General features: G+C 40.3%; 1 protein-coding gene across 8 annotated transcripts in view; it reads right to left on the bottom strand.

Annotated features, from left to right (window-relative positions):
- Positions 1–18,365, bottom strand: part of TBC1D5 (TBC1 domain family member 5) — a 452,638-nt gene that overhangs the window by 96,493 nt on the left and 337,780 nt on the right. For all 8 annotated transcript variants that reach the window (XM_054991058.1, XM_054991057.1, XM_054991065.1 and 5 more), the window contains one exon: positions 3,035–3,177. In XM_054991058.1, the coding sequence (XP_054847033.1) occupies positions 3,035–3,177 (143 nt within the window). The remainder of the gene's footprint in view (positions 1–3,034; positions 3,178–18,365) is intronic.

Below are 18,365 nucleotides of genomic sequence, written 5' to 3'. Positions count from 1 at the left end.
AAAAATGCAACATAGAAAATAACTTGTTTCTGTAAATGGCTATATTATTTTAACATTTTTAAAGTACATAAACTATTTCAGAAATCCATGTATACCACCTCTCTCTGACAGAAGGTGGAGCTCTATACTTATCTTGGCCATTATACTTTATGTAGTTCAATTTGTATTTCAGTGTATCAGAAGAGGCATTGTAGGAGAAAGAGTATACAAAAAGCAAAATATAGCTGTATCTATGAATCTTTATAATATATATAACAAATAATGTGCTGCCAACTAGTTTTCATGAAAACGAATTTTTCAGCACTCCTGTCCATGTTCTCGTTGACCTTTGGAATGAGGAAATGACCCAGGAAATTGACACAGTTGCTACTAGGTGCCCTTTCTCAGGTTAAAGAGCCCAGGAAGCCCCTTGGTTTGCTGATGGGTTGAAGAGGATGAAAAGACAAGGGGACCAGCTAGAGTGACAGTGGAGAAAGACCTATGATGAATCTGACAAGGAATAGGCTAGAAGTCATCTAAAGCCTATGCCATGGTGGTGGTGGTGAAGAAACGACATTTCTCTGCCACTGTTGCATGCGCACAGTGTAGACCTGCGGAAATCTTCAGGGTGGTTAGGGGCTTATTGGGTTCTGTCTTATAGGAGCAATTGGATGGCTCTGCCTCCTGCTGCTATAATTTTGCTCAGCACTTTGTGGATAAAATCTCTCACATTCATTTTTAATTGAACTGTACATTAGCAGTGAAGGATCAGATGCCAAGTTGTCTAGTTATGGAGGATATCTTTCACCTTGTTCACTCTGATGATGTGGGCAGAATTTTCATAATTTTGAAACTTAACACCTGCTTGTATTACGCTTGTTATCATTCCTGGCTGCTTAAATCTTGGGGAGGGGGGGTGATTTGAGCTAGAGGGTGGTTGTCTCTGCCTTGAAATGGACAGTGGTATGTCCATTCCTAAAACATCTACTCTGGACCCAGCAGGGTATAATAACTGCCCAGTCTCAAATGTACCACTCTTAACTAAGGTGACTGAAGAAGGAATGGTTGGGCTACTTTTGGGATTCTTAAATGAAGTGGATTGTTCGGATCTATTGCAGTCTGGTTTCAGGCATGGTTATGGGACTGAAACAGCCTTGGTTGCCCTAGTGGATAACCTGTGTCAGGAGAAGGATCGGGGGAGGATGACCCTGTTAATTCTCCTGGACCTCTTGGTGGCTTTCGATATCATTGATCATGGTATCCTTGTAGACTGCCTCTGGGGATTAGGACTGGAAGGCACCATTTTGCAGTGGTTTTGGTCCTACCTCAAAGGCAGGTTTCAATGTGATGCTAGAGGTCTACTGCTTGACTCTATGGCCTCTGGGGTCATTGTGGGATGACACTTAGTTCTATCTTGCCTTTTGGATAAACAGATGACAGTGATGACTACAGGTGCATCTCACCAGGGTCAAATCCACATTCACCCATTACCCGCATGTTTATCGGATATCTTCCGTTTGCCTCCAATCCGCGATTTTTTCCTCTTCATTCACATTCCTGCTTCCAATCCGTCTTTCTCATGCATCCCTCCAGTCACACGGCCGCTCGAAAACCGCTTTTTTGGGCGGGACCTTTTTTTCCCGCCCATTTTTTTAAAAAATTTTTGAGCGCACTTTTCTGTTATTTTGATCTTGCCTTATAAAGAAACATCACTGAAGATAATGATGCCTCTCTTTCCCCCACTGACAGCACTGATGGCTCTCTCCCGTTTCTTTTTTGGAAATTTGGAAGCACGTGGGAAGCTTTCGTGGGCATTTCCTATGCAGGACAGTTCAGTGCCTGAATTTTACTGAAGTTTCACTTCCTTGGAGTGTCATTATTTCGATGTTTTGTGATTTCGATATTACAGTAATATAAAATAAAAAAAATAAAAAAGTTAAAAAGGAAGTTTCGCGAGTCCGTTCTGAGGATGGATTCACCCCAAAATGATTTTTCAAACTACCAGATTTGATTCAGAAACAGCATAATCAATAAATCCAATGCTATGAAGTCAAAAACAGTCTTTTGCAGACTATGGAGCACTTGCAAGTTGAATCAGCCAATACGAACTCTCTGAACGGCTGGAGAGACAGGAAGGGGGGTGGTTTTTAAAAAAACCACGTAAATTGTGCATTGGCCCGTTCACGGCCACCGTGAAACTCCCGTTGAAAACCTGTGACCACATATTCGGAGAAATGCGAATGAAATGCGTCTGTTTAATGAGGTAATGTGACCGGCACTTGGGATTGCGTGGGGAATGGGGGGGAACATGCGACTTAGAATGAGTAATGTGGATTTGACCCAGCTTTGGCTGGTGGCTCTTCCTGCACAAGAAATATCTTGCCACTGTGATGCATGCCCTGATAACATCTAGATTAGATTACTGCCATGTGCTATATGTGGGGCTGTCCCTGAAGATGGTTTTAAAGCTACAGTTGGTACAGAATGCTGCAACCAGAATGCTGACTGTAGTGGGTCACAGGAACCATACCATTCCAGATTTGTTATATTTACAGTAGTTTCCAATTTGCTTCTGGGACCAAAACAAGATGCTGGATCAGAATACCTGAAGGATGGCCTAATCCCATATGAACCTAACCAACCACTCTAGTCGTCTTCAGAAGCCCAGCTTCGGGTGCCCGCACCATCAGAGGCGAGACAAGTGGCAACCTGAGAAAGGGCCTTCTTGGTCACTGCACCGAAATTTTGGAACTCCCTCCCCAGTGATATTTGCCTGTCTCTGTCATTGTCTTCTGCCAGCAGGTGTTCCCTCACTTAGTGTGTTTTGCATGTATTTATGTATTTTATTTAATAGTTTTCAATAGTATATACGTGTGTGAGTGTGTGTATATTAAATGTTTTTAATGTCTTAAATGTTTTTAATGTTCACTGCCTTTTGGACTCTGAATTGGGAGGAAAGGTAGCATAAAAATGTTTTCAACAAACAATATAGAAATGTAATGCTTTGTAAAATTTAGGTTATGTGCATTTCTTAGCAATAACATTAGATACTCACAAGCATCTCTAATATATAGCAACATGGCTAAGAAAACGTAGTCAACTAAATCCAGGGTGATGCTGTCAGCAAACAAAGCATCCCAGACCACAAGAAGGTCCTGAAGAGGAAATTCTCGTCCAAAGAGAAGTCTTACCCATCGTCTGAAAAGAAATGCAACAGAACTGATCAAAAGGTGTACCATATGGAGTAGGAATTCAGAACACACTTAATGGAAAATATAAGAAGCATTAAACGAATTAGATATTTTTACTAATATATTTAATTTGAGCAAGTGCTATATTATATCCTAACTTGGGTAAAGAAGGTAATGTGTTAAGATCTTTAAAAGAGAACCTGTTTGGTGTAATGGATAAGAGTGGTAGGACTCTATTCTGGAGAACTGGGTTTGATTCCCCACACCTCCACTTGAAGCCAGCTGGGTGACCTTGGGTCCGTCACAGCTCTCTCAGACCCATCTCTGCCCCACTTCACAGGGTGATTGTAGTGAGGATAATAATAACACACTTTGTGTGGCATTAAGTTGTTCTGAAGGGCCATATATAAATTGAATGTTGTTGTTATTAATATTAAAAGCTTTAATTCTCAAATGTTGTCAAAGCAGACATGCTTTACTGGAAAAGTTTTGTACCAGCTTAAAAATCCTTCCCTTCATAATATCAGTCTAAAGGAATGGCATTAAGAACAGATCTAAGCTTTTCTTCTATTTTTATAAAATGTGCACATCAACACTGAACATTAGTTTGTATGAATATAAACTAGTGGGTACATAAACTTAAAATTTTACTTTAAGGATTTAAATTATAATTTCGTTCTGGTTAGATACAAGATGAAGGAAGTGATTTTTTTTCAAGATTTCAAATCCTGTTATTGGTGTGTTAAACATACTTGGAAATACAGAAACATCTTTATGAAAATTACAGCAAAAGGCAAATATATATCTCTAAGTATCATATCAGTATTCCTTCAGTTTCTTGTGGAACTTGAACAAAAATCTTACAGTAGAAAATGTAGGGAAACTCGAGCTTTGCACAATTAATTCTGATAACATTCTGTGCAAAGTGTTTTAACCAATTGTGGAAAATTACCCCTCAGTGACTAGCCTACAGCAAATGATTACTGTTCAGTGTCACAAACATTACTCAGACTCTGCAGGGAGCCTATCACTTTTAGCAGCAGTTTCCCCCAACCCACTCACCTTTCACATTTCACAAACGGTTAGGTTAGGAGTCAGAGGTTTGCTGCACTGCAAGCATTCGAGCTAACTTTGCTCATCACTACCTAATATAATTCAGTAGGATGGATAAAGCTAATACTCTTTAAGAGGAAAAAGCAACATAACATAATACGATTTGTTATTAGTTTTTTTATCAGAAATCTCCTTTGCTTCTTTGCCACTTCATTATGCAGTGTTAATCGTTTGTAGATGTAAGTTTACTTTGCTCAACCCAAAATCATTCCATTCCCCCTGCTTTTAGATTTTCTCTTGAGAATATTAAGTCTTAGTCCCTAGAGGTATTCTGTTTCACAGATGCAAGGAGCTGAAGAACTGGACTGCTTTAGTAACCATAATGCTACCATTAATGGTGTGAACCTCTCTGTCTCAATGGGTGTAAGCAATTCACAATTGTAAATGGATATATACTAACTGCTATCTGTTCTTTTCCAGCAACATTTTCCTTTCAGCATCCATAAACCAAGGACCCTATTGTCTCTGAACTATGTTACCATATGGCTTGACTTCACTGAGCTTTGCCTTCATAAAAAGGGATGCTTTAAGGAATTAAGTTCTATGTTGGAGTGTTTTCTTACTAATTAACACACTTTTATTGCTCTTTCAAATATTTAGAGACAATCTAAGTTTCACTTAATGATACCATTGGACAAGAAAAGTCCCTTTCTTTTCAGATGGCGGTCTATAGTTTAATTATAGCTCTGTCCTGTTAATTTCTGCTCACATCTGCTACACCTGCAGACTACAATGCCCATAATGGTGTATCCTTTTATCACACGCGGTAACACAATAATTCATATTTTACCACACCAACATAGCAATTGAAATCAACCAAAAGTACCAAAGGGAATTTTTAAACTAATAATAAACAGTATAAAAGGTACTACAAACTCTTTGCTAAAATGTATAACCCTATGTTCTGCACGATTTCTATGTAATTAAACCATAATCTCCAACCAATCTATAATTACTAGCCACAGATATGGAGTTTAATAATGACCTGCAACAGAGAGAAACTAATGCTCTGGAAACTTTGAACTACAGGAGTGACATATTACCACATTTAATCTTCAAAGAATAATCGTTTTTATTGATGACATATTTGAGAAAGACTTCTTGAGACCTTGAAGAGCTTCTGCTAGTCATAGTAGAGAATACAGGGTTAGATGGATGAGTAGTCTGACTCAGGGATAAGGCAACTTATCTTTATATTTTTTTAATCTTTGTACTGGCAGACTTACAGTGGGACCCCTTAATTGTAGTGATATGTTTGTTAGTTTTAATATATAATATGTATTGTTGTTTTTAATACTGTAAACTGCTTTGGATGTCATTTGATGTAGAGGCGGTATAAAAGTCAAACAAACAAACAAATCTTAGCTGTGTATTGTCATCTTCTGAAATGTTCACTCTTAGTTACCTGCTTTCTTCTCACAGAAGTTCTATTCCTGGCTTTCTGAAGAACTTGAAGGCAATGGAATAAGGTGGCCAACACCTGGAGCAGGAGTGGAGGAAAACTTGGGACAAGTCTGAACCTCCCCCCCCCGCCAAACCCCCCCCCCCCACAGGTGACAGCACATCTTCAGTCCTACTCTGTGGCACTGGTGTTGACAAAGAGCTCTTCTCATTCACTACTTTATCTGTGTAGACATCCCGCTGAGCTTTTAGATGGTGAGAAGGTTTCTTCATTTGACCCTTAATAATATACATTCTGAAAATCTGGTGGCTCAATTTAGCTTATTTACAAAGTGGATGTAATCCATTGTATTCATTTTGACCATTATTTATGGTCAAAATTAACTTCAGTTCTCAACTTTTCTCCATCTTGTCTCTTGCACTCCATTCTTAGGGAAAAGGTTCACAGTTTCAGCATCTATTAGATCCTCTTCTGCAGATGGATGCTCAGACAACATCAGTAGCATAGTATTCACTAGATTCATCTTCACCAGCTTGTCACAGCTGTAGTCTGGGCGTCCATCTGTAGAAGCAGGTGTGATCCTGTTCCTTAAGGGGGTCTTCCAACTGTACCCATGCTTTGGTCACCTCCAGGTTTGATTACTGTTATTAACTCTATATGGAACAGCTTTTGAAGATGGCGTGGAGATTTCAATTAGTAAAGCCTGTAGAGTCAAGGATGCTAGCAAGATAAGTTTCAAGAAATATATCTTACCAGGATGCTTGGTCACTTCTGATCCCAGTTGAAATTTATTTGAAGAAGGGACCTCTGACTCTTAAAAGCTTATACCCTGTACATCTTGTTGGTCTCTAAGGTGCTATTGGTCTCAAATTCTGCTGTTCTACTGAAGACCAACACAGCTACCTAAGTGAAGCAAGGGGACCAACATCACATCAGAAGATCACATCTATTCCATTCAAACTAAACTGAAGCAAGAGACACTGCTGCAACTTAGCTCAACAGAACCAGTGTGATTCACAGCAGCCAGGCACAGAGTTCAGTCAGTGGGGGAACACCACAGAACAGAACTAAGCAGTATCCAGACACAAGCACAAGGCATGCCCTTGTTTCAGTTTGGAGTGGCTGTGGGCACCTTGTTCAGGGGCTCATAGAACTGGACCTTAAGGTCTAATCTTTATGAAACTTGGGAGGTCTTTAGAGGACAGGAATGAGTAGGTTTCATGCAAATTTGGTGGAGTTTGGTTGAAAATTGATACCCTACAGCCCACCAGATAGCCCCTGGATTGATTTTTCCATAGGAAACAATGGCCGAATTTTACTGAATTTCTGCTATATTACTGAACTAAAGAATCAGTTCAGGATTTACCTTTTTTGTGTGTGCATGTCCCTACTCTCTTGTCTTGAAAAGCCAATGGGGTTTCTATAAATCCACTGCTCATACTTTTAGAAACTATCTTGAATAAAAATTTGGAGATCAGCATATAACTATTTTAAATTAAAAAAATGTCTAGCTATGCGTATTTCTATATGAATCGCATAATGAAGATTTAATTGCTGTATTTTAATCCAGTAGCACCTTAGATACCAACAAGATTTTCAGAGTGTGAGCTTTTGAGAGTCAGAACTCTTGAGTCAGAGAAGACGTGAGCTCTGATTCTCAAAAGCTTACACTCTGAAAAACTTGTTGGTCTCAAAAGTGCCACTGGAGTAAAATCTTGCTGTCCTACTGCAGGCCAACATGATTACATACCTATCCTCATGGAAGATTTACAGTGTAATCCTAAGAAAAGTTACTCCAGTCTAAGCCCATTGAAAGCAATGGGCTTAGACTGGAGTAACTCTGCTTAGGATTGCACTGTTTATTGTGTTACTGTGGTAGTAGCATGGCTGAAATAATGAGGCCAGCATACAAAGAGAATAATTATTGCATTAAAAAATCTTGTATTTTTTTTCCAGAATCTGATGAACTGAGAAATATAGCAATGATGGAGGAGATAACATTTGAAGAAAATGTAAGATGGATTGACAAAAGTTCACTAGGCATCTTAATATTATTATATGCCCAAAGGATTAATTTGATTAACTGCCTGTTCCTGGATACACCTGTTGTCACATTGGGGGGGGGGGGCACCATTAACTGAAATAAAATGGGTGGCCTTGTAACATAGGTCTTTTTCTATGATGATATTTTGATTATGGAACCTCTCTCTAAAGATGAAATTATTTACTCAGGGTATTTGTTGCTATTGTTGCTGCTATTGTTTCACTAAAATATTTATTGTGATTACTATTTAATAAAGGATTGTTTTATGCTGATATTTATTCATTGTTTGCATTGTTTTAATTGCCCGTAAGCTGCCTCAAGCATCTTTGGTAGAGAGAACAGGATAAAATTAAATAATTCAATGTTGTGGATGTAGAAATCATGTATTAGTCTGGTTTGATAACAATGTTTGATATCAATGTGCATATCTTACTCCGCTTCCATTCTCAAGGAATTCTGTAAAATCTGAAACTTGTATATTCATCAGTTGGGATTATATACAATATGTAATTTTAGTTACTCTGTATTGTTTCAAATACTATCTAAACCACTACCTACTGAACTTATCAATGATTACACAAAGAATATTAAATTGTATTATCATAAACAGGAATTTTACAGCAGGAACAAATATGGTAGATATGAATATGTCCTCTGCATATACATCATCTCCCACCCTTGCCTGCATATATAGACATCCTCTTTTTAGGAGGCAGGGAGTAAAGCATTTGGGCCGTGCTTGGAAGCACTCTTGCACAAAACCACTGGGGACTTCCTGTGGGCATGCCTTCATAAGGCCACTACATTCTGATTTAAAATGGCAGTGGCAGTCCACTCCTATTTATTGCACTGTACAGGATTAGCTGTCTGTGTGATGGGATTGGGTAGGATTTTGTTTTTGCTGTTTTTCCCAGCCTTGCCTATTTTGCACTTACTGCAGGAACGTTGAGAAGTCTACTGCAATGATGCCTACTAATTAGGGATTAGAAAAGTGATGTATTGTGATCGTCTGTAACTGCCTGTGAAGTCCCAGAGCCTTGCAGGGAGGCTTATGGTGGGTGGCAGTGTGTAATGGGGTCACAGCAACCTCTTCACCACTGAACAGCTCCCACTGTGCAACATACAACCCTACAACCTTTACTTCTTTATTGGGCTCGACACCCTATCTACTTCAGAGTTCAGTAGCTATTTAAAATATTTGCAGGATAAGGTAATGTTGGTGGTAGGAAAAGGGTATGATTTAATAGAATGCATGCATTAAACATTAAAGTAGAAGCTGCCACCTGATCTGGTAATCAGAAGTAGGAGCTACCATTGCCACATTCATCAACTGAGCTTTCATTTGCGGTTCAAGCTTGAGGGGCAAGGGAGAGGGCAAAGCCAAGAAGACACAGAGACTATGGACAGAGTTATAAAAGGCCACGGTTTTATTGATTACAGCTTGCAGGAGCCTTGAGGCTGCATGGGGCATGGATCTCCAGCATTGGCTGGCTCACCTGCCAGCTGATGACCCCCTCACCCCCTCAGCCTGTCGAGGAGGCACCATGTGATGACAGCAAGTCGGAAACACAGTGCTGTCTTCCTGGAACTGATGTAGGCTTAGTTTTACTTCTAGGTTCTGAAAGAACCACAACATAAGGCTCTTCATCATGGAAGAAATAATGAGGAGGCTGGTTGGTGCCTGGTGAACCTTCAAACCTATAAGCATAGTAATGATATGGGGAAACGTATGGAGAATAATGTAACCAATTATGTCTATGATCAGGAGCCAGTTTCAAGAATTTGACATTCTCAGTTGGGCTTGAGGAAGCCCTCTGTCTTTCCATAGGCTGTATTGGTGATGGCGGTAGTGGAGAAATGGCTGTCGACAATTTTACAACATTCAGAATCTCACCCTCTGAAAGGGATGAAACTGAAGTGGAACACCATCTGGGGGTAGGAGATAGAACCCTGGGGGGACTCAATGCAACCTATGTAGTTGGAGTTGAACATTTGCAACTTCAAAGTTGATAGTTTATCAGCACGCTTCACTTTGAGCTTAGCCTTTTTTGAAGGTGGCGTGGAACTATCGAGTGTGCAACTGGAACTGACTAGTCCTTCTCAGCAGTAGTAGGCACCCAGCGTGCTGGAAGAACCAAGGAGGCCCTTCTAGGCGCTGCTGTCCATTATCTGCAGCATTATACTTGGAGTCAATAGCACCTCTCAGGGCTGACTCCCAAAGAGCTGCTTTAAGTTGCAATGCACTTTCGAGGTGTACTTTGGGCATAAATTGTTTACAGACTCCACACCACAAGGTGTCATGGCCCTCACTCAGACATAGCAGGCATTTGTCATGCCCATCTGATTGGGCCAACTTAGTCCCACAGTGTAAACACTCTAAAAGAGAGCCTTCAAAACCAAGGAGTTAAAGGCCCTAACTCTCATCTAGAGGTAGGAACTAAGGAATGGAGCAAAGAGATGTCCTTCTTCAGCAATGGCTAAAAAAGAACTGAGGGAGAGAGCATCACACCTTCCCTGCCTTTTATAGCAGCGCCTGGGGAGAAGTGTGCAAAAAGACTAAGCAAGTATCTTGTACCTTTAAGAGTTTTAGAATGTTCATGGTTGGCCTGCGCATGCCCAGTTCCCAAGTGTGCCTGCACAGAAGACATGACGATGAACCAAGCATTCCCCTTACCTACAAAGTACCTCCCTGTCAGACAAGGACCACAACCCCAATCCCAACCTGAAGGAGGAATGGGTGGGATGTCGACCATGCTCAGGGGCCCAAGCACATCCCCTTTATCAGCCTGCCCAGCAGACCTGACAGGAAACTTCACAGCCCAGGTCTACTGGCCAGGCACCATCCCGGGGCATGGCCACCCTGCTCCCAATTGGCCTGCTGGGTGGTTTAAACTGATTGGCTCCTGCGTGAATGCGCAGAGCCTCTGGGAGCCACCCAGGGCCTGGCGTGATGCCAAGGTCATGCTTGCCTCATGTCCCACACATTGTGCCTTGTGCAAACCTGGCCCCCAGTGATTCTGGGGCCAAGGCTTATTAGTTGTGCAACTAGGATGTGGTACAGAACTGAAGGACAGCTGCTTATCTTCTGGTCATCTGAGGTTCCATTGCAATCTTGCTATCCAGCTCAATGTTCTCCCTTTTCTCCTTACAGAACACTTATTGTGGCTAAACATCATGTCTGTACCAGGCCCCACACTTGACATGACCGGCTACATTACTTGCCTTTCAAGGGTTACATAAAGTCTAAATGGATTTGGAAACAACTAATACATACTACTACAACAGTAGTATAATTCACAGTCCTATTTCCTTTATAAGAGCACCTTCCTGAAGCATTTTGTTATACTATAGTAGCCTTATTACACCTTTATAAAAATGCTCTCCTGAATTGTTGTTTTATATAGTTTGCAGAACAGGCAGGCCATTCCACATGGTGGGAACCACAGCACAGAATGCTTGTGTATGGGCAGCTGTTAATCTTGCCCATTTGCAGGGTGGCACTCTCAGAAGGCCCACTTCAGATGAGTAAAGCTGTTATGGTGGAGCAAAGCAGGAAAGGCAGTCCTGCAGATATGAGAATCCAAGGAGATGAAGGGCTCTCTATATGATAGCTAGAATCTTGAATTTAACCTAGTAACCAGTGGAGTGAGTGCAGAATGGTTGTGATATGCACGCTCTGCCTAGCTCTTGACAATAACTAAGCTGCTGCATTCTGTATAAACTGGAGTCTCTGAACTGACTTCAACAGCAGACACATGGAGAGCACATCACAAAAGTCTAGTCTTGATGTCACCATGGCATGGATCGAGGTGGTCAGGTCAGCCAAGTCAAGTTAGTGGTTAAATGAAGGTTAAAATAAGTTGGGTGAAAGCTCCTTTTGCAGCTGCATTAATTTGCTTTTCCGGCAGTAATGCTGGATCCAGTATAACCCTTAGGTCTTAACAGAGTCAGCAAGGATCAACTGCACTCCAGCAATGTTGGGAAGTACAATGTCTTTCATGATCTCTGCCTTCCACCCAGCATTATCTCTCTTGTTAGAATTCAGCTTCAATTTATTTGCTCTTAGCAATAGCAGTTAGGCAGTGCTTTAAGACTTCCACTGCACCATCAGATTTGGATAGAAAGAAATAGAGCTATGGCTATAGCTAGAAATACAGGGGAACTGTTGTTGGATTTGACCAAGAAAATTGTAGAAGATATCTTTAAACACAGAAATAAGGCTAGCCTGGCCTCTTAGCTAGACATGCTGTCAAGTGAGTCTAGAGGCCTAGATTAGAACAACCTTGGAGAGGGGCATTAAACAGAGGAGTAACACAGCTGTATGGCCATGTGTAAATCAGAAGAGATGCCCAACTCTTATCAATACAAATGTGTGGAGGCCCAAGCGCAGACCGTGTCTGAGAATGACAGAAATGTCCAACTTCACAGAAGTTGGAGATATTATTCAAGGATGGGTGTATTGGTTGAGGGCCAAAAGATATTCATATGTATGAGAAACTTGTATTCACTAATTTCCCATCGGATTTACTAAGATAAAATATAGCAAGAATGAACTTGCTATATTTCAAACATAGATAACAAACAGAACTCTCAGCCATTGCCTTGACCTTAGTTTACAGGAGCAAAATTGTGATATAGTGGCTAGAGCGGGGTTCTCCAACATGGTGCTCAAGGGCACCATTGTGCCTGCTGACACCTTTTCTGGTGCCTGCCGAGTGCTGTTAGAAAGTGGGTGGAACCTGATGGGGTTTTAGCATGCATTGCTTTCTGATTGGCCATTGGAGATTTGATTGGCTATGCAGATTTTTAAAAATACTGCTTTGAGAAAGCGTTTGATTCTCTAGAAATCCCAAACCTGCAGGCTTTATTATAAATTATGAACTTTGGGGACAAATTCTTATGATCAATAGAATCTATATACTCACAACCATGGGCTAAAATAAGAACGAATGGAGTAACTTCAGATATTATTAATCTTACTAGTGGAACTAGACAAGGCTGCCCCCTATCTCCAATCCTAAACAATCAAATTCATGATATAGCAATTGGCAATGATGTCTATAAAATAAGCTTATTTGCAGATGATATGTTGTTGTATGTAACACACCCACTATTAACTCTTCAAAAACTACAAAATACTTTAACCACATTTGGGTAGATTAAAAATAAACCAATCGAAATCACAAATTTTGCCATTAAATATCAGTAATCAGAAAAAAGAACAAATTAAACAACAGTTCAAATTCCAGTGGGTTAAATCACAAATCCTATATTTAAGGACTCTTATCCCAAATAACTTAGACAGACTAATTCAATCACCTCCAAAAGTTCCAGGAAGTAAGAACAGATATTGATAGATGGAATAAACTAAATTTTAGTTTGGTGTGAAAGATACCACATGATCAAATCCTTTATACTCCCTAAACTAATATTTCTTTTTAGAGCAGTTCCTATATATATGCCACCAAACTTATTAAAAAAATGGCAATCTATTCTAAATAGCTTCTTATGGCAATATAAACAACCGAGAATAGCATTTGACACTATCAAAATGAGAAACAACATGGTGGTTATAACTATCTGGATATCAAGCTGTATAATGCAGCAATGAGTCTAACCAATGTGGTTGATATATTACAAAATAAGGCAAAACCAGACTGGATAATTATGTTGCAATCAATTTGCTCTCCAAAAACAATACAGGGAGTAATATGGTCTAAAAACACATGCAGAGACCCAAGGAATGCAAAAGTAATATTTTTATTAATAGTATCATTAAGCAATGGGATAAATATAAGCATAAGATACTACTAAACCTGTCTTGCTACTCACTGCTAACAACAAATGGAAAATTCCCTGTAAACTATGTATCAGATAAGATATCAAGGAATTTACGACTAAATGATATAGCCTCAAAAAAAAAGGCATCATTAAAAAGTTTGAACTAGAAAATAAGTTATATCAAACAATACCTTGGTATATTACCTCCAAATAATGTATTTCATAAGACAGATTAAAATAAAAGAAATAATGAAAGAACCAAAAACAAAATTTGAGGAAATACTAGGAGCAGGAAAGCCTACTCAGAAAGGTCTAATCACTAAAATATATAATATACAAACAAATGAAAAAAGAACAAACTATTTCAAGTGGCAGCAGGACTGTAATATCTCAATATCAGCAAAGGAATGGGAACAAATTTGGGTATCAAGGTTAATTAGATCTCTGGTTATTAACAGAAATTTACAGACATAAAATAGTACATCGTTGGTACCTCACCCACAAAAACTGTCTAGAATAACATCAAATAAGTCACCATTATGTTGGGAAAATGTGGTAAAATAGGAACATTTGCACATTGTTGGTGGCAATGTATTTACATAGATGAATTTTGGAAAAGTGTATTACAACACATCGCTTTAATAACAAGTTATAAAATACCTTTCAAGCCTGAACTCATCTTTTTAGATTTATGGCGAGAACACTCATTACCATGAATAAGACAAGATCTGATTTCATCACTTTTAGTTGCCACTAAAACATCTATAGTAGCATGTTGAAAATCACTGCAACCACCTGGTTTAGACACATGGTTCAATAAAGTAGGGGAGCACAAGGCAGTGGAAAAGATAAAGAACAGTATACAATATCCACTAAATTACCCCAAACTGACACATTTTACAGATAAAACAGAGGAGAGTGATGTGGGCTGCTTTAGGTCCCCACTAAGGGGAAAAGTAGGGTATAAAATAAGTAAATAAAAAGATAAATATGCAGAAGGACTCCCAGATTCTGAACTTGCTGTTAAATATGTTCCATTCATGCTACTTCAGTTCACTCTTCTATTTGCATAGTTCCAAGAAAGTTAAATGGAGTATAAGATTTCCACATTTCCCTGTTTGATGTTCATTTGTAAATTTCACAGCCTAGACACAGCGCCAATATAAATGCCAACAGGAAACAGTGAAAAAAATTCCACAGGGCAAGAAACCTCTATACATAATTTGTAAGCAGATACATAGGTACTATACACCTTTCATTTCTGTAGTGCTCCTCAGCCTCTTAATCTTTCTCCATCAGTGCTAATTGGACTTATTATCTACTTGAGTCTGCAAATGCTTTCTCCACTACAAATATATGACCTGTTCTTCCATTTAAATGATGCCAACCATCTTTTTGCTTTTAGCTCTAATAGAAATGCCTTACCAATCTTCCTCCTCCTCCTTTTCAGGAATGCAATCCTCATGCTCTAAATTATCTCCCTTGCAGAAGATACAACCCAAACCAAACAACTCTCTCTCCCTATGGCATCCCTATATACTTCCACTACTACTTGAAACAGGACCTGCCTTTGATCACCTAGTTTATGTGATGTAGTTCTGTGGTGATTTAGAACATTCTCTACTTTTATTTTTAATAAAGATTTAATTAAATAACAAATGTGTTGTATTAATAACTATTCTTGGAACACATCTCCTATAAAAAGCATCACCATCCCAATGAAAATTTCCAAGGAAATCACAGAGGATTTTACAGATGGAATGTAATACACAGCTGATGAAACATTACTGCCACTAAGAATGTTGTGGTTTTATATCTGTGAACTGTAAAAACTGGCTTGTTGGATACTGTTCCATTAGACAGACATAGTTTGTTTTGGATGGATGTACAGGTAAGTACAACAGGGTTGTACTTACCTGTAACCATTGTTCATTGAGTTCTTCTGTGCAAGCACACCACTGACCAGAGAAGTTTCTGTCACTTCTATAAAGCTCCATTAAGGGGCCACTTCTCTCGGTCATGTAGCAGCTCTTTTTCCTGCCTAAATGGCCACGTGATTACCCATGAGAAGCGACCCCTTCCCTTCAGTTCTCCTGAGTCGCCATGATCTCCTGTTGGACCTTCAAGTCAGAGAGTTCACAAACGAGGCAGGAGGAGGGGGAATGTGTGCCTGCACAGAAGAATGTGATGAAAAACAGTGTTGCACTTACCTGTAACTGTTGTTCATTGAGGTCTTCTGTGCAGTCCCACATTGGGAGATTACCAAGCTACACACAATGAGGTGAAATGAATCTTTCCAAGGCATATTTTATTCATGTCAAGACAATGCATACATCTGACGAAGAGAACTGTGGTTCTCGAAAGCTTATGCTACAATAAATTTGTCTAGCCTTAAAGGTGCTACTGGACTCTTTACTATTTTAAGAGTGCTGAGAAGGCTTAGAGCTATAAGGAGCCTGTTTTTTTGACTGGACCTGCGGCAGTGAATTGAAAGGGCACTATGGTGTTGAATGACTCTGCTGATATGCCAATTAGGCCTCCAATATTGCTGGTATGAGTAGTGGTGGTGTGGGAAGTACCTGGGCTTGTAAGGGTGTTGCTCAGAGGGTGTCACATCCAGAAATGTGCAGTATGCCTGTTCTTTTTCTTTTGAGACAGTGTTTCATCCATCCTCAAAGAAAATAAGGATGCTGCATAAGTACTGCTCCTGCCATAGCTCTGGTTGAAGTGTCAACGGCATGCTTGCCCACATTTATCTGCTGGTTTGACAGTCTGAGGGCTTCTGTTTGCAGTAGGCAAACAGGGATTTCTTGTCCTCTGAGAGATAAGAGATGTAAGATGACCGTTTCTCCCAGAGATACAACTGGTAAGTGCCCATGATGGTTTGGTAGTTGTCATTGTACAAGTTTAAGGTCGACACAGAGTATTGCCTTCTGCTTATATCAGCAAGTTTCCTGCCCTCCCTATCAGGCGGACCAGAACGTATGTCCGGATGGAGATGTTGTTGCACGTCTTCTGTAACAAGTGGAGAAGGCGGTGGACATTTCACTAAGGATGGCCAGATGTTGTGCTTTATCTTATACATGAGATCAATCTTTTTTGATGTAGTTGGGAGCTCTGCTGCCTTATCCCATATATTAGTAATCAGTTCTTCTAGACCTTCAAGAATGGGGAGGACTATAGCTGAGGGTGAATCTGAGTAGAGGTGGCTGAGAATGCTATCTTTCGCCTTCGAATACAATGGAGATACATCTAAGTGTAATGCCTTAGCCATCTTGGACATCTGTTCTGATAAGATCTGAAGGTCTTCTTAGGGGGACCTGAACTTTGGCCCATGTAGTTGTCAGGCGAGGGATCCGATGCTGTCTCGGATCCAATCTCAGATGGAACTGCAATTGGGAGAGATAGTGTGAGGGTTACCATCTCTGACCTGAAGAAGTTGAAGGCATCAGATCTGACGAAGCATGCCCCCTTGGACCCTCCAGCCACTGTCAGTGTCATAGTGGCGGAATACATCATGAAGAGTGATGCTGGTGCATGTAAGATAATGATGCTGGTTCTCATGAGTGGCGTAGATCCAACTGATGATGGCCATGATTTCTGGGATCCGATGCAGAGTAGGATCGAGGAGTCTCCATCCGGACACTGGTGGATATTCTTGGATCCGGCAGTGGTACAGAGGATCTTTGAGGGTCTTGCTCAGATCCAGGTTTGGATTCCAGCCTCCAGACCTCTTCCCTGGGTTGACCCAACTGGTGAATCCCTGAGTTCAGTCTTGCATCTCTCATTAGCAGACTGAAGATCGCCAAAGCTCCAGGCATTGATGGCATCCCACCAGAACTTCTGAAAGAGAATGAAGTCTGGTGGGCCTCCTTTTTAGCTCCCCTTTTTACATATATTGATAATACAGGCCGTATCCTCAAGTCTTGGGGTACAGACATAGTGGTTCCCTATATAAGAAGGGTATGAAGGAGGATCCCTCCAATTACAGACCAATCAGCCTGTTAAATATTATAAGCAAGCTTTATGCAGGTTATCTGTTAGAAAAATTCCAGAATTGGTTAGAACAAGAAAATATACTGGCTGATGAACAGGCTTTAGGTCAGGCAGGTCCACGCTTGACCACTGTCTGACTTTACAGCATCTTATTGAAAAATACTCAGCCAGGGGAACAATTTCATTATACGCTGTTTTTGTTGACCTTACGTCAGTGTTCGATTCAATATCTAGACCTCGGCTTTGGAATAAGCTCCTATGTGCCAATATAGACAAAAGACTTCTGTTCTTATTGTGGGCCTTGCATGAACATACCTTCCTAAGAGTTAGATGTAGTAGACTTGGTCGCCTCACTGACTCCATTAGAACTCTAAGAGGTGTTCGGCAGGGTTGCCTGCTAGCCCCACTTGTTTCAATCCGCAAGGAAGAGCACAATCCAAATTTTTGAGAGCTGTGCTACAAGTTCCCAAGAGTGTATCAAATGCCTGGATTCGGCTAGAGTCTGGAAACCTGAGGTTTGAAGCTAGGGTGAGCATCCATTCCATTCATATGTGGCTGAAAGCTTTTTTCTACCCTCAAGGTTTGCTCCCCCTGATTCTCCATGAAGAATTTAAATCCAGCTGGCATAAGGCAGTTTATAAGTCTATTACAAAAATAGGTTTCTCTCCTCAGGTGCTCCTAACTCAGGGAGCTGAATGAGCCAAAAGGTTAATTAAACAAAGACTAGAAGACATAGAGCGCCAATCTGACATCTCTAGTGCATCTAAAATGGGGGTGTTGATAAATGTACTCCTGAGCCAGCCAAGTATCTGACCTCTGTGGAAATAATTTCAGAAGGGCATTTTCTTTGGCCAGGTGT

Source organism: Eublepharis macularius, chromosome 11 (assembly GCF_028583425.1).
Source record: "Eublepharis macularius isolate TG4126 chromosome 11, MPM_Emac_v1.0, whole genome shotgun sequence".
In the NCBI taxonomy this organism is placed as follows: domain Eukaryota; kingdom Metazoa; phylum Chordata; class Lepidosauria; order Squamata; family Eublepharidae; genus Eublepharis; species Eublepharis macularius.
The sequence above is the reverse complement of the archived record's forward strand: the minus strand, read 5'-3'. Positions and strand labels throughout refer to the sequence as shown.